The sequence below is a fragment of the Cervus canadensis genome, chromosome 21 (genome assembly GCF_019320065.1).
Source record: "Cervus canadensis isolate Bull #8, Minnesota chromosome 21, ASM1932006v1, whole genome shotgun sequence".
In the NCBI taxonomy this organism is placed as follows: Eukaryota; Metazoa; Chordata; class Mammalia; order Artiodactyla; family Cervidae; genus Cervus; species Cervus canadensis.
Window position 1 is genome coordinate 8345156 of NC_057406.1, and position 12770 is coordinate 8357925.

At 39.6% G+C, this 12770-nt stretch overlaps 2 protein-coding genes across 8 annotated transcripts in view; both read right to left on the bottom strand.

The window, feature by feature from the left end:
• The window catches only part of TNRC6B (trinucleotide repeat containing adaptor 6B), a 254595-nt gene that overhangs the window by 213200 nt on the left and 28625 nt on the right, over nucleotides 1-12770 (bottom strand). The gene's annotated exons all lie outside the window — the stretch shown is intronic.
• LOC122423437 (ATP synthase subunit epsilon, mitochondrial-like) lies at nucleotides 11934-12337 on the bottom strand. Its single transcript, XM_043440507.1, has one exon. It carries the CDS (start codon nucleotides 12254-12256, stop codon nucleotides 12101-12103), a length of 156 nt encoding a protein of 51 aa, XP_043296442.1. The 5' UTR covers nucleotides 12257-12337; the 3' UTR covers nucleotides 11934-12100.

The following is a 12770-nucleotide window of genomic DNA, read 5'->3' on the forward strand; positions in this document are numbered from 1 at the left end:
ACCCACTATTTCCTGGATCACTCCCATCATAGAATACATTTAAGCTCTAGTATGTTCCCTCTTAAGAAACAAACAAAGATTCTTCTTTGATCCCATATTCCCCTTCAGGTACCACTCCATTTGTCTACTCTCTTCACAGCCAAATTTCGGTAAGGTGGTTAAATAAATAAATACTACCTGCACTTTCTCACCTCCCATTCTTGGTCTGTTAAATCCGTTCCAATATGACGTCTCCATCACAAGCAGTCTCCATCCTGCCAATCCATGAACAGTTTATGCCCTCGTCCTACAAGGGCTCTCGGCAGCACTAAATTTTGTTAATCTTTTCCCTTCTTCTTGAAACAATCTCTTGATTTCATTCAACCAATGACTGAACACCAGTTCTGGCCAGACACTCTTCTAGGCACTGGCTGGGGATACAGAGCTTCTGCGGTGTCTCTCTTCCCTGGTTTTCCTTCCACGTATTTCACTCCTTTTTCTTCTCATCTTCATCCTTCTCTGACCTATTCTCTAAATGTTAAGTAATTCAGAATTTAACACCAAGCCCCCTTTTATTTATTCTCTCCTTAAATAGTGTCATCCATTCCCACAGTTTTATTATCCTTATAGTAAAAACTTTCAAATTTATATCTGCATCCTAGAACTTTCTTTGGAATTCATGTTCTCCCATATTCAATAACTGACTTGACATTTCCACTTGAACTCCGCAAGGCATCTCAAATTTAATGTGATCAATTTTAGCTCGTAACTTTCCTACCCAAACATTCCAGTTTTAGCAAGTTTCAGTAAATAACACACTATATAGCTCTCAAGCCATAAATCTTTATTCCTATCTTTCCCTCCCCTCCCATTTCTAATCCACCAGCAAGTCCCACCAAGTCTATTTCCAAAATAGCTCTCAAATGTGTTCCTTTTTCTCCTCTCTTGCTATTATCATCTCTTGCCTACTGCAACAGCTTCAACTGGTATCTCTGCTCCCATCTTTGCCTTCCTCTGATATTTCTGTTTTTCTGATTCTTTTAGGTGGTAGGTTAGGTTGTTTGAGATTGTTTGAGGTTGTTTGGGCCTTTTGACGGAGAAGGCAATGGCACCCCACTCCAGTACTCTTGCCTGGAAAATCCCATGGACAGAGGAGCCTGGTAGGCTGCAGTCCATCGGGTCGCTAGGAGTTGGGACACGACTGAGCGACTTCACTTTCACTTTTCACTTTCACACACTGGAGAAGGAAATGGCAGCCCACTCCAGTGTTCTTGCCTTGAGAATCCCAGGGATGGAGGAGCCTGGTGGGCTGCCATCAATGGGGTCGCACAGGGTCGGACACAACTGAAGTGACTTAGCAGCAGCAGCAGCACGCCTTTTGAAAAAAGGCCTGTATCACTATGAACTTCCCTCAAATAACTGCTTTTGCTGCATCTCATAGATTTTGTATGCTTGTGTTTTCCTACAATCTTTTTGACACATACATTTTAACAAAACAGTGTTTTCCTACAATCTTTTTGATACATGCATTTTAACAAAACAGTAAATTAGGTCAGCTTATTCCACACTTAGAAGTCTTCAACAGCATCACACTGTAACAGGAATAAAATCTGAACTCCTCTCAGCATTTAAATCCTAAGTGATATGGACTTTGCTTGTTGATTTTTTTCTTGCTCAGCCATGTCCAACTCTTCCCAACCCCATGGACTGCAGCCCGCCAGGCTTCTCTGTCCATGGGATTTTCCAGGCAAGAATAATGGACTTTGCTTATCTGCTCGCTATCATCATCTGGCCCCATTCTTTCCTGCTCTAATAACAGCTGCACTGACCTTTCCATTTCTTGGCTGTGCTAAGACTTACTCTCCTATGGCATGGTACGTGCTACTCCCCTGTCAAACACCATCTCCTTTGGCTGGCTTCTTCTCAATCTCCAGTCTCAGTTTAAATATAAACTCCCCAGACCTCTTTACTCTTCATAGCACATAACATTTATTAGTTACATATTCACATATTGACTTAAAACTTATTTTGAAAATTCACAAATATAAACAAAGGTGGAGCAAATAGTATAATGAGCTTACAGATTCTAAAAGTTTTATTTTTAAACTACCTCCTTTATTAAACTGTAAGCTCCAATGGATAGAGTCAATCTTGTTCTCTCTTTCACCCAAGACATTGCACAGTGCCTAGATCATGATAAATACCCAACAAGTTTCTTGTTTTGAGTGAGAGGGAAAGTTAAAGACAACTCTAAAGACAATGATAGCACCACTGAGAAGGGTGAAACAAGGAGGGGAGAGTTTTGAGCTGGTAATTATTTATCAGTCGACTCCTTGCCAGGTTCTGGGCTAAGCATTGGGTTTCAGAGATAAATAAGAGAAAGTCTTATACAAAGTCTAGTGGTGACAGATATAATAAGTAGTATTTATTCAGGGCTGCCTATGTTCTGAATATGGGGTAAGCATTTCAGAGGACAGTATTCTCTCATTTAGTCCTATAACCACCCTATAAGGTAAAAACTACTATCCCAAAATTACACCTAAGGAAACTGAGGCTTACAAAGGTCAAATAATTGATCGCAGGTTTCAAAGCTGGAAAGTAGCAAAGTCAGGCTTAGAACGTAGGCTATTTAATTATAAAGCCAAGCTACTAAATAGCGCTAGTTCCAGACATACATTATCTTACACAGAACTGTGAAAAATCTTACAAGGGAGGCATGCACAAGGCAAGATGGAACCAAGCAAGGACCTCTGATGAGGAGGAAGGGCAAAAAGGCTCCTCCAGAGGGGACCCCTGAGCAGAGCCTGAAAGCTTAAGCAGGAAATTGCTAGGTAATGCAGTCTGAGGAAACAGTAGATAAGAAAAAACATGCAGGCACTGAAAGGACCACTGAATACCCAGGACACTTCAAAGGATTCTTCTGTTCTACTTTTTAAACTGAGTGTAATGAATTATAAGAGATGAATCTATAAAGGACCTTGAAGGACAAATTAACCACTTTAGAAGAAGAGGGCAGATGGAATGACTTGCACAGAGGCATGACATTTTATAATGCAGGGAACACTTGGGGAAGTACACGGCCAGAGACAGAGGGAGTATGCTACAGTTAAGAGACGAGAGGTGAGGCTGGCAGCTGGAATACAGGTGTGATCTTTAATGTCATTGTTTATTATTATAAGATTAAATAACTGCCTAACAAAAATGCTTCAAAGCCATAGTTACTAAAACAGCACTGTCCACACATAGGAATATATTCCCAAATAGAACCAAAACACAGACCCATGTATATATATTGACATCCTGGAATCTGGTGTGTAATAAAGATGGTACTGCAGATCAGTGGAGAAATTATAGAATATTTAATAAATGCCATGGGGACAACTGGTTATCCATTTGGAAGAAAAATCAGGTAAATCCCCTCCATATGTAAGAAAATAAAAAATCATTTAGATTTGTGATTAAATGTAAATAATAAAAACCATAAAATTTTTAAAACAATATAATGTTTTATGGAATAAAAACAAATTCTAGAGACATTTCTCAGTTAAAACAAGAAATCTCAAAGGAATTTTGTTCTGGTGGCAGACTAATGTGGTTTGCTTACCCCAGTGAAGGTCACCAAGTTCACTCTATTGGAAAAGACCAGAAGCACTGGTCCAAAGCAGTCAGAGACACCTGAGGAACTCTGTAAAAACTCTCTAGGATGGAGAAGGAAATGGCAACCCACTCCAGTAATCTTGCCTGGAAAACCCCATGGACAGAGGAGCCTGGCAGGCTACTGTCTGTGGGATCACAAGAGTCAGACACGACTTAGCGACTAAACCATCCACCACTATAAAGTGAATATATGTCTAAAGATAATGTGTGAAAAGGATATTTTCCATATACTAGCTAGTTTTTTGGTGGGAGGGTGGGAATCAAGGAAGACTTCGGGTTATTTTTTCATCAACTTCCATTTTATACTTATTTATAACGGCCATTATTTTTACTAATACTGTAAAACTATGAAAATGAATAAAATACTAAAAGTTTCATATAAAAAAAAACTCTCTAGGAATATACTAGAGCTTCTAGACTAAGGGACAGCCTTAAAAGAGAGATCTTCCTTTGACAACAGTTTCCATTTAAAAGAAATATACTATTTTTAAATAGCAATTAATCAGTGATTAATCATAAATAATTTCATTAAGAGACTGATGAAGTGTAAAGGAGTACAGACACTTCATCAGAGAAATTTCCACTTGCTACAACTGACCCTTGAACAACGTGGGAGCTAATCTGCATATAATTTATAGCAGACCCTCCACATCCATAGCTTCATCCAACTGTGGATCATGTGGTACTGCAATATTTATTATTGAAAAATATCCACATATAAGTGGATCACGCAGTTCAAAGGTCAACTGTATATCTAAACTTACCTTTAGCCTGACAACGTGTCTTTCTTTTTTAAGCATGGGGTGCTTGATTTTTTTAAAATTTTAGGCTGGGCTAAGCCTTTGTGGCTGCAAGGGCTTTTCTCTAGTTGCAACAAGCGGGGGCTACTCTTTGTTGACGTGAGAAGGCATCTCATTGCAGTGGCTTCTCTTGTGGAGCATGGGCTCTAACGCACGCGGGCTTCAGGAACTGCAGCACATGGGCTCAGCAGTTGCGGCTCCTGGCCTCTAGAGCACAAGCTCAACAGTGCGGCTCACAGGCTTAGTTGCTCCTCGGCATATGGGATCTTCCCCAACCAGGGTTCAAACCTGTGTCTCCTGCACTGGCAGGCAGACTCTTTTACCACTGAGCACCAGGGAAGCCCCACAAACTGTTTTCGTAAAGCATTAAAAGAAAACCCACATAAACCCCGTGACTCAGCAATTCTTCTTAGAAATTTAGCTATCTACGGATGTGTGCTAAGATAGATGTACAACCATATTTACAATGGTGTCAACAATAATAATAAATTGAAAATAAGCTAGGCTCAGTCTGGGAAATTTTCACATAACTATACACTGGAATACAACATAGCCGTTAAAAATGAAGTCTCCTTATTGACATGGAAAGATGTTCAAAATGTATACTGAGTGGACAGAGAAGGTCTCAATGCAGTACATACTGTACTGCTCATTTCTGTGAAAAAAAAAAAAAAAAAGAAATTCATCACCAAAATGTAAATATTGGTTACCTCAGTGTAGTGGGATTATAGTGATTATAGGCAATGTGTATTTTCTAGCTTTGTCCACAGTAACTATTTATTTAATAAAAACATTCCTTTTCCTCCTTTTAGTTGTCTCTGTTCAATTCCCATCATACAAAGTAAAAGCAATTAAGACCTCCTGCAGCCTGGCAAACGCCAAATACTGAATTACAGTATTTTAAAAAATGAAAATTTCTAATGGCTATTCTAAGAAAAGACATGCAGGGTAAAGGGCAGCAGACTGTTAGTTACTTAGACTGGAATAGAAAGTCTATAGGATTAAAAATGCCTGGAGAATCCCAGGGACCGGGGAGCCTGGTGGGCTGCAGCCTATGGGGTCGCACAGAGTCGGACACGACTGAAGTGACTTAGCAGCAGCAGGATTAAAAAAAAGAGTAGCCTCACTTCCTGTTAGAAAGGCATTTATTTCCCTTGATCTAACCTCTTGACTAGGTTCAACAAGGTCAGCAGTTGAAACTGTTTAGTATTTCACTTAACTCTCAAAAAATAAATATGTTCAGAAAAACGTCTGAGTAGTAGGGAAAGGAGGAAGAGCACTTAATCTAAGAGGAGGACACAGGTCCCAGAAATCACACAGTAGCTGTGTGATGGCTCAGTGGTAAAGGTGATAAAGAACCAGCTGTCAATGAAGAAGACACGGCTGCCATCCCTGGGTTGGGAAGATCCCTGGAGAAGGAAATGGCAACCTGCTTCAGCATGCCTGCCTGAGAAATCCCATGGGCAGGGGAGCGTGGTCTGCTAAAGTCCATGGGGTCACAAAACAGTTAGACACAACTTAGCGACTGAACAACAACAACAAGCTGTGTGATGCCAAGCTATTCACTTAGTTATTTAACTTCTCTGAAACGCAACCTGATTACCTGGAGACTGACCATGATTATACATACTCCTAGAATCCTCTCCCACAGGGAGCCTGAAGTGGGAACTGAATGAAATCATCTTTCTGTGTAAACCACCCAATGAACACTTATGGAATGATGAATGAAGTCACCGTATACAGTAAGTGTGCCACACATCTAAAAATCTATATGAATGCAACAAAATATACCACCAATGTTTGTTACAGTAGCCCCGAGAACTACACAATACAGGACCATGAATAAAAACCCAGAGTCCACAACCCTCCATGCTCCTAAATACACATCAAGGATGTAATGGAGTCCCGGGGAGAAGGCTGCTCCGTCCCTTTGGTTTCTTCTACCTCTCCTTTCCACTCACCCTTGGCATTCAGGACCTAGTAAACAGGGAAGGGCTGGTTCTATCAGTATGACTCAAGTCAATGAAAGGGTCCCGTCTTTCCAAGCACCTCAAGCAAAAGCCACATTTGAAGATAAAGGTATTCACCTCTCTTCTTGACATGTGGTGGTAGAATTTCACCACCATCAATTCAAAATTTCACTCCCTCAAATAGGCTTTTCTTTAATAAGTATCCTTTAACATCCCAAGTGGATATAATCCCAAGGTTCTCTCCACCTCCATAATATTCTGTTTGGCACCCTTCATGTTGTACTTATCACAGCCACCCCTTGTTATAAGCATCCGTATACCTCTGTCCTCCTCATTACCTCACAAATGCCAGGGGACTATCTTTAAGTGCTTGAGGGGCTTAGTACATTACATACTAATATATAATAAATATTCAACAAAAATTTAGTGCATGAATGGGTGATGACAAGGTAATGCAATGTCACCCTAAGAGGTTGAAACTAGAGTCAAAATAATTGGAATAGCAAAAACTAAGAAAATAAACAATTACAACTCAATCTGTTCATCCAGTAAACATTTAATAAGCATCTACTTGTGCTTGATATAGCCCAGAGTATGCCATGATGAACAAGACCCAGTCTCTAGTCTCAAGGAGTTATCTTATTGACATTCAATTGTACTTTTTTTTTTACTGTCTATTTTGATACAATTTTAGACTTGCAGAAGAGTTGCAAAGATAGTACAGAGTTCTCCTATCACCTTCAGGCAGCTTTCCCTATCATTAACACTTTATGTAATCATGCTACAATCAGTGAAACTAGGAAATTCACACTGCTACATTAACTACAGATTTCAATCTGATTTCCCCAGTTTTTGTAACAATGTCCTTTTTCTGTCCCTCATTACACTTAGTTGTCTTGTCACCTTCTCTAAATTATATTTTTAACAGTCTTTTTCCTGGTTATATTAACAGTAACACATTTTCTGAAAAGTAAAAGAACAAGAAATAAAAACAAAGAATAAAATACCTAAAAATTCCCTTATGAAATGATAAACACTCTTAACATCTATAACTTACTGGTCTTTTTTCCATGTGTATATACACATAATTTTATATTTCTTCCACCCAGGAATCTATATAACCTTTTGCATCTTCTTTTCTCTTACCATTTTATCAGAAACATTTTCTCATGTGTTTAAAAATATAATTTTTAGTGACACTATAGAGTCCATTGATAATGAATCATAATTAATCATTTCCTTGTCATTGGGCAGGTAAGTTATTTCCCATTTTTTACTACTATAAATAAAGTACAGTGAATATCCTTGAAATGTGAAAAACACAGTAATATATACTGTGATGGATAAGCACAGGGTATTAGTGATGTAGCCTAGAGAAACATCTAACCTAGCTTTGAGGAACAGAAACTACTTGTTGGAGGAGATTTTTCTGAGAGATGGGTTCTGAAGACTGTTTTCCTTCATTTATTAGAATCCAAACAAACAACATTTACTGAGTGCCTGTTACACCCAGTTCCTATTCTGGGATCCAGAGACACAAAAGGGCCTAAGGCTTTGCTGGGGAAGCTCACTGTCTAGTCAGAGAGGCAGACACTTAAATAGAAAAAGCACAGTGGAATGAGGTAAAAGTTATTATCACAGTGCTGTATATGAACAAAATGCTCTGAGAGCTGAGAGAATGTATTTTAAGAAACAACTGTAAAAGTAGACATGAAGAGCTCTTCAGGGTTAGTAATAACATACATGAAATGTTTTAGTGAAATATGATCTTAATGTATATCAACTATATGAAGGAGTTCCTTAGAACAGGTAAATTATTAATAGGGATGCAAGGTATTCAAATGGAGAGAAGCACTTGTTGGAAAGTACTTGTTCTATCATATTCTATACTAGCGAAACTACAGCTATTTCTGAGAACTCTGTTTTCTTTAACTAACTTTATCGAGATATGTCCACAATGAAACGTACCCTCATATATAGTTTGATGAAATCTGACGAGCTTATATACCCACGTTACTACCACCACTAAGAGATAGAAAAGTTCTATCATCCCCCAAATTTCCTTGTGCTTCATCCCAGTCAAGCCCCCTCCCCCCACATCTACCCTAAAGGAGCCACTAATTTCCTTCTTGGCGTTACAGATCTGTCTTTTTTAGAGATTCATACAAATGAAATCATATTTTATGCACTTGCTTCATCTCTGCATGTTTCTGAGATTCTGCCATGTTGTTGTGCACATCAGTAGTCCATTCCTTTCTACTGTGTGAATGTCATATTTATAAGCCCATGGATAGACTGAAAAAAATGTGATTATTACTGAAAGGAAGGGCATACGAAGGACTTTCATGTGGTGAACAGGCTTGTTCTGGGTTATTCCAGAAAAGCAGGACCCACACTCACAGGGGTTCACAGAGGCCGTAAGGTACTGGAATGGAAGCAGCATGACTGACAAGGATGCCGCTGAAGGGATTTTAACTTTAGCAAGAGCCAGGCTCAACACTGTCAGTGTTTCTTCCAACCCTGAAGGGCCATGATTCTGTAATTCTCATAAATGAGAAAAATATGCCATTATTAATGACTAGTATCTCACTCTACATTTTTTAGACACATGTGCTGTTCTGTCAGCTCTAGAGGTAGCAGAGCACACAGCTTCAAATGTCATAGGACGGGCTGTCGTCGTTCAGTCACTCGGTCTTGTCACTCTCTGCAACCCCATGGACTGTAGCTCACCAGACTCCACCGTCCATGGAAGGCATGAATACTGGAGTGGTGGTCATTCCCTTTTCCAGGGTATCTTTCCGACCCAGGGATAGAATCGAGGTCTCCTTCAGTGAGGAGAATTCTTTACTGTCTGAGCCACCGGGGAAGCACTAAGAGGCGGGTAGGGAGTGTTTAAAACCAGATAGATTTAAGTCTAAGTTAAGTCTCTATTCTGCTACTTACTATGCACCCAGAACTTAGCTTCTCTATGCCATAGTTTCTTCATTTGAAAAGTGAAATAATGATGAATGTGCTTACTCCAAACCAAAAATTAGATAAATCTTGTTTTTATTCCCTAGGGAATAGGATAGGGAATACATGAGATCTGATAGATAAGGGGAACTAGCAAAGTCCAAGGTATGAAGGGAGTGTCTAGAGTGGGGAAAATAAATTATGACCCATAGGTCAAATCCTGCCATGGCCTGGTTTTGCATGGCTCACTAACTTTTTTTTTCCCCCAACCTTTTCCATTTTTAAAAAGTTATAGAAGACAACAAAGAAGAATATGCTACACAGACCTTGTGTGACCCGGAAAGCCTATATTACTGACTATCTGAAATTTACAGAAATACTTGGCCAAGCCCCAGGTCTAGAGCAGACAGGGCTCAATGTGGCTTCTGGTAAATTATATGGCTTTAAAGAGACAAACATAAAGACTGTCCATCTGGTTAAATGAGTGCAGTAGGAAGAATTTCCTTAAATATGTCTGGGCCTTGAGTTCCTTATCTGTAAAGTGAAGATAAAAATGGTATCTCTTAACTTCTGCTTCAGGCCATGATTAAGCAATTAGTACCAGACTTACCCTCCCATTAAAAACAACTTGAAAACGGGAAAAAATATATGAAACAAGAGGATGAGATGGTTAGATAACATTATGGCTCAATGGACATGAATCTGGGCAAACTCCGGGAGACAGTGAATGAGGGAAGTCTGGTGTGCTGCAGTCCATGGGGCCACAAAGAATTGGACACAAGTTAACAACTGAACAACAACCAGGTATGAAACCACTGTTTCTGTCTTGAACAACAGTCAGCCCAGTGACTTGTGATGGAAGGGAACCAAGGAAGTGAGTCCTGTGAAGGCTCTGGCTTTCCACATGGAGGCCCCTTCCAGACTGTGGCAACAAGAGAAAGAATGGAAGCAGAACACAGTGGGCTAAATGACTGGGTCTCCTTGAGTCTTCGGCTGAATGCCAACCTGTAAGGTTTGGGCAAAGACAAACTATTGGAGAAAACCCAGCACTACACAGCTTAAAACTGAACGATTCCTAGAATTGATACCCGAGTGGGAGATATTTGAGTTTCAATCAGCCAGAGTGGAGAGACTTCAATGACTGCTCGAAACATGCAGTAGAGACCTTTAGGAGACGGCTAAATTTGGAAACCTAGAATAAAAGCAACTCTAGATCTACCCTAAGAGTTTAAAATCTAATCCAGAAAAAAATCAATCTGATCCACAAGTGATTTAACTGCTTGCCAAAATAAAACTTAGCCCTCTTTAAAGAAAGACAACAAAATCAAGATACCAAGTGATGTAACATTCATAATATACAACATCAGAAGAAATTACTATAAATGCAAAAGAGACAGGAAAATGTGACCCATAGCTAAGAGAAAAAATATCAGTCAACAGAAACAGATTCAGAAAGGACCAATATGAAAGAATTAGCAGATAAGGATTTTAAAACAGTTGTAACACTATACAGGAGGCATTGACCAAAACCATCCCAAATAAAAAGAAATGCAAGAAGGCAGAGTGGTTGTCTGAGGAAGACTTACAAATAGCCTAGAAAAGAAGAGAAGCGAAAGGCAAAGGAGAAAGGGAAAGATATATCCAACTGAATGCAGAGTTCCAGAGAACAGCAAGAGAGATTAAAAAAAAAAAAAAAGGCTTAAGTGAACAACGCAAAGAAATAGAGGAAAACAATAGAATGGGAAAGACTAGAGATCTCTTCAAGAAAATCAGAGATGCCAAGGGAACATTTCATGCAAAGATGGGCATAATAAAGGACAAAAAGGATCTAACAGAGGCAGAAGAGATTAAGAAGAGGTGGCAAGAATACACAGAAGAACCACAAGAAAAAGGTCTTAATGACCTGGATAACCACAATGGTGTGGTCATTCACCTAGAGCCAGACAACCTGGAGTGTGAAGTCAAGTGGGCTTTAGGAAGCATTACAATGAACAAAGTTAGTAGAGGTGATAGAATTCCAGCTGAGCTATTTAAAATCCTAAAAGATGATGCTGTTAAAGTGCTGCATTCACTACGTCAGCAAATTTGGAAAACTCAGCAGTGGCCGTGGGACTGGAAAAGGTCAGTTTTCATTCCAATCCCAAAGAAATGCAATGGCCAAGAATATTCAGACCACCATACAACTGTGCTCATTTCACAAGCTAGCAAATAATGCTCAAAATCCAAGCTAGGCTTCAGCAGTATGTGAACTCAGAATCTCCAGGTGTTCAAGCTGGATTTAAGAAAGGCAGAGAAACCAAAGACCAAATTGCCAACATCCATCGGGTCATAGAAAAACCAAGGGAATTCCAGAAAAACATCGACTTCTGCTTCACTGACTATGTGAAAGCCTTTGACTGTGTGGAAACTGGAAAATTCTTCAGGAGATGGGAATACCAGACCACCTTACCTGCCTCCTGAGAAGCCTGTATGCAGGTCAAGAAGCAATAGTTAAAACTGGACATGGAACAGCAGACTGGTTCAAAATCGGGAAAGGAGTACGTCAAGACTGTATATTTATTTATTTATTTATTTATTTTTTTAGAGTGAACTGTACTTTAATTTACTGGCATTGTCAATCTATGAACAACACAGGTATTATTTTGTTTTTTTTCCATGAAGGGAGATGGTTTCCAATCTGCTATAATACGTGCTCACAGCTTCACCTTGAACATGCAGCATTCAGGCTGAACTCAGGGTAGATTATTCCTTTTTCACTTTCACAATTTTTACGCTGCTGCCAGAAGTCTTCATGGCGTTTGCTTTGAATTCGGTCTTCAGTGCACCTCTGACTGCTTTTGCACAGATCTGGGAGTATCGGATGTAGCTGAGTCCAGCCTGTCGCCAATACGCCACCATGATGTCGCGAGAGGGGGCGTGTCGGGCCGAATCGCGAAGACCTGTCAATGTCGGCTCAGGCCGCAACCCGGCTGCCCGAGACTGTATATTTATTTAACTTACAAGGCTTATTTAACTTACATACAGAGCACATGACACTAAATGCTAGATTGGAAGAACCATAAGTTGCAATCAAGATTGCTGGGAGAAATACCAGTAACCTCAGAAATGTAGATGATACCACTTTAATGGCAGAAAGTGATCAGGAACCAAAGAGCCTCTTAATTTAGAGGGTGAAAGAGGAGAGTGAAAAAGCTGGCTTAAAACTCAACATTCAGAAAACTAAGATCATGGCATCCAGTGCCATTACTTCACACAAATAGATGGGGAAAAAGTAAAAACAGTGACAGACTTTATTTTCTTGGGCCCCAAAAACACTGTGGATGGTGACTGCAGCCAAGAAATTAAGTCACTTGCTCCTTGGAAGAAAAACCATGACAAACCTAGACAGTGTATTAAAAAACAGAGACATGAC

Bases quoted from the DNA above. Each gene is read 5' to 3' on its own strand.
- LOC122423437 (XM_043440507.1), bottom strand. From the start codon at position 12,256: ATGGTGGCGTATTGGCGACAGGCTGGACTCAGCTACATCCGATACTCC.